This window comes from Laccaria bicolor, genomic scaffold (assembly GCF_000143565.1).
Source record: "Laccaria bicolor S238N-H82 LACBIscaffold_29 genomic scaffold, whole genome shotgun sequence".
Taxonomy (NCBI): domain Eukaryota; kingdom Fungi; phylum Basidiomycota; class Agaricomycetes; order Agaricales; family Hydnangiaceae; genus Laccaria; species Laccaria bicolor.
This window is the reverse complement of record NW_001889900.1, coordinates 377,319-378,615: the sequence shown is the minus strand read 5'-3', so window position 1 is coordinate 378,615 and position 1,297 is coordinate 377,319. Positions and strand designations below refer to the sequence as shown.

At 42.3% G+C, this 1,297-nt stretch overlaps 2 protein-coding genes across 2 annotated transcripts in view; both read left to right on the top strand.

Annotated features, from left to right (window-relative positions):
- Positions 1–42: 42 nt before the first annotated feature.
- Positions 43–407, top strand: LACBIDRAFT_304842 (uncharacterized protein; the record flags this gene model as incomplete). The annotated part of the gene is made up of 3 exons (XM_001885137.1): positions 43–82; positions 144–283; positions 342–407. The coding sequence occupies 3 exons, from the start codon at positions 43–45 to the stop codon at positions 405–407; spliced, it is 246 nt and encodes an 81-aa protein (XP_001885172.1).
- Positions 408–890: 483 nt separating this feature from the next.
- LACBIDRAFT_330779 (uncharacterized protein) overlaps positions 891–1,297 on the top strand; it is a gene marked incomplete at both ends in the record, with an annotated part of 2,375 nt that continues 1,968 nt past the window's right edge. The window contains 2 exons of the mRNA XM_001885136.1: positions 891–916; positions 1,116–1,150. Of these exons, the coding sequence (XP_001885171.1) occupies positions 891–916; positions 1,116–1,150 (61 nt within the window). The remainder of the gene's footprint in view (positions 917–1,115; positions 1,151–1,297) is intronic.

The window sequence follows — 1,297 nt, the reverse complement described above, 5'->3', positions numbered from 1 at the left end:
CTCTGATACACGTTTTCGTAGGCTCTTTGGCCCGCTGGCGGGATGTCCAGCGATCCTAAAGAGGTCGCGATTAATTTCTTCTGTACGTCAATTTCGCCGATTCACCCAAATATTGTCTTTTTCTGAGCACTCGTTCTGGACAGCTGCGTACCTTGCTTTCCCCGTGATGATCATCTTTTACATCATTGGTTTCGCCTGGAAACGCACATGGCCCCTACGAGCTTCCGAGATCAACCTTGACCAGGGTCGCAAGTCGTGGCTTACGGTCGAGGAGATGAGAGCTGTGCGTCACTATTTTGCATCTCATCATTTTTTTTTTGTATGCTAAACACGAATTCAAGTATCACGCGGAACGCGCAGCCGCACCTATGCACATCCGGGTCTACCGCATGCTCTTCACGCACTGAGAAAAGTTTCACATTGTATTTTTACTTCTAAATGATGGGAAATTCGAAGCGGGTCGTGAGCAGTAGTGCTAGTGAACGTTGTCGAGCCCTCCAAAAAAAAAAAAAAAGAAACACAGACTTACAGTGTCTTTCACTGCCGTTTGCACAGCGTGATAATTTCGTGTTTGCTTGTGTTGTACCTGTTACCACTGGGGGAGTTGGCTTGTTTGTGCAGCGGGGAAATTGTGATTAAAACGAGTATATAATAAAATCTTGTTTTGGTTTGAAGCGCTGGAGAAAACTTGAAAGAACTTAAAATTTATTCTTCAAATTGTCTAGTATTTACTGTCCACTTTTTACCAGAATATAATTACAAATTGTTTTGCTTAAACCATGTAAGGAAAGAGGGAAGATATAAATAATATATCTAGCAGCAAGGCACGAGAAAAAAGCTGATAATATTAGAGAATATTTTTACATTATATGACCCGGATAAATGTCTCAATGGGTTTCCATTTGATCGCCGACTTGTAAGGTGAATATATTCGGATCTTAGGCACTGATCAAAGTGTGGTTAGAATGTGGCAGAATTGAGTCACGTCACGCCCCGACGATTTCCAGAACCAGTAATAGGGCGCGCATTTTTTCTGGGCCTTTGTAGGCCTAGGAGTCTTCAGTACTAGTGACCGTTTCCTTATTATGAATTCATGATTAATATCATAACTCTAGATTTATGGTTAATGTACGCCATCGCGATCACGTACGTAAGTCATGATCAGATGCACAGTCAAATATTGCGTAAAGAACAATGATTTTGTGCAACTAGACTTCTGACTTCGCTTATCGCCCTCTGGTTTCTCCACTACTCACCTCCTTCTTCCTTACACCTATTGGCCTTGCCAAAGGTGTAC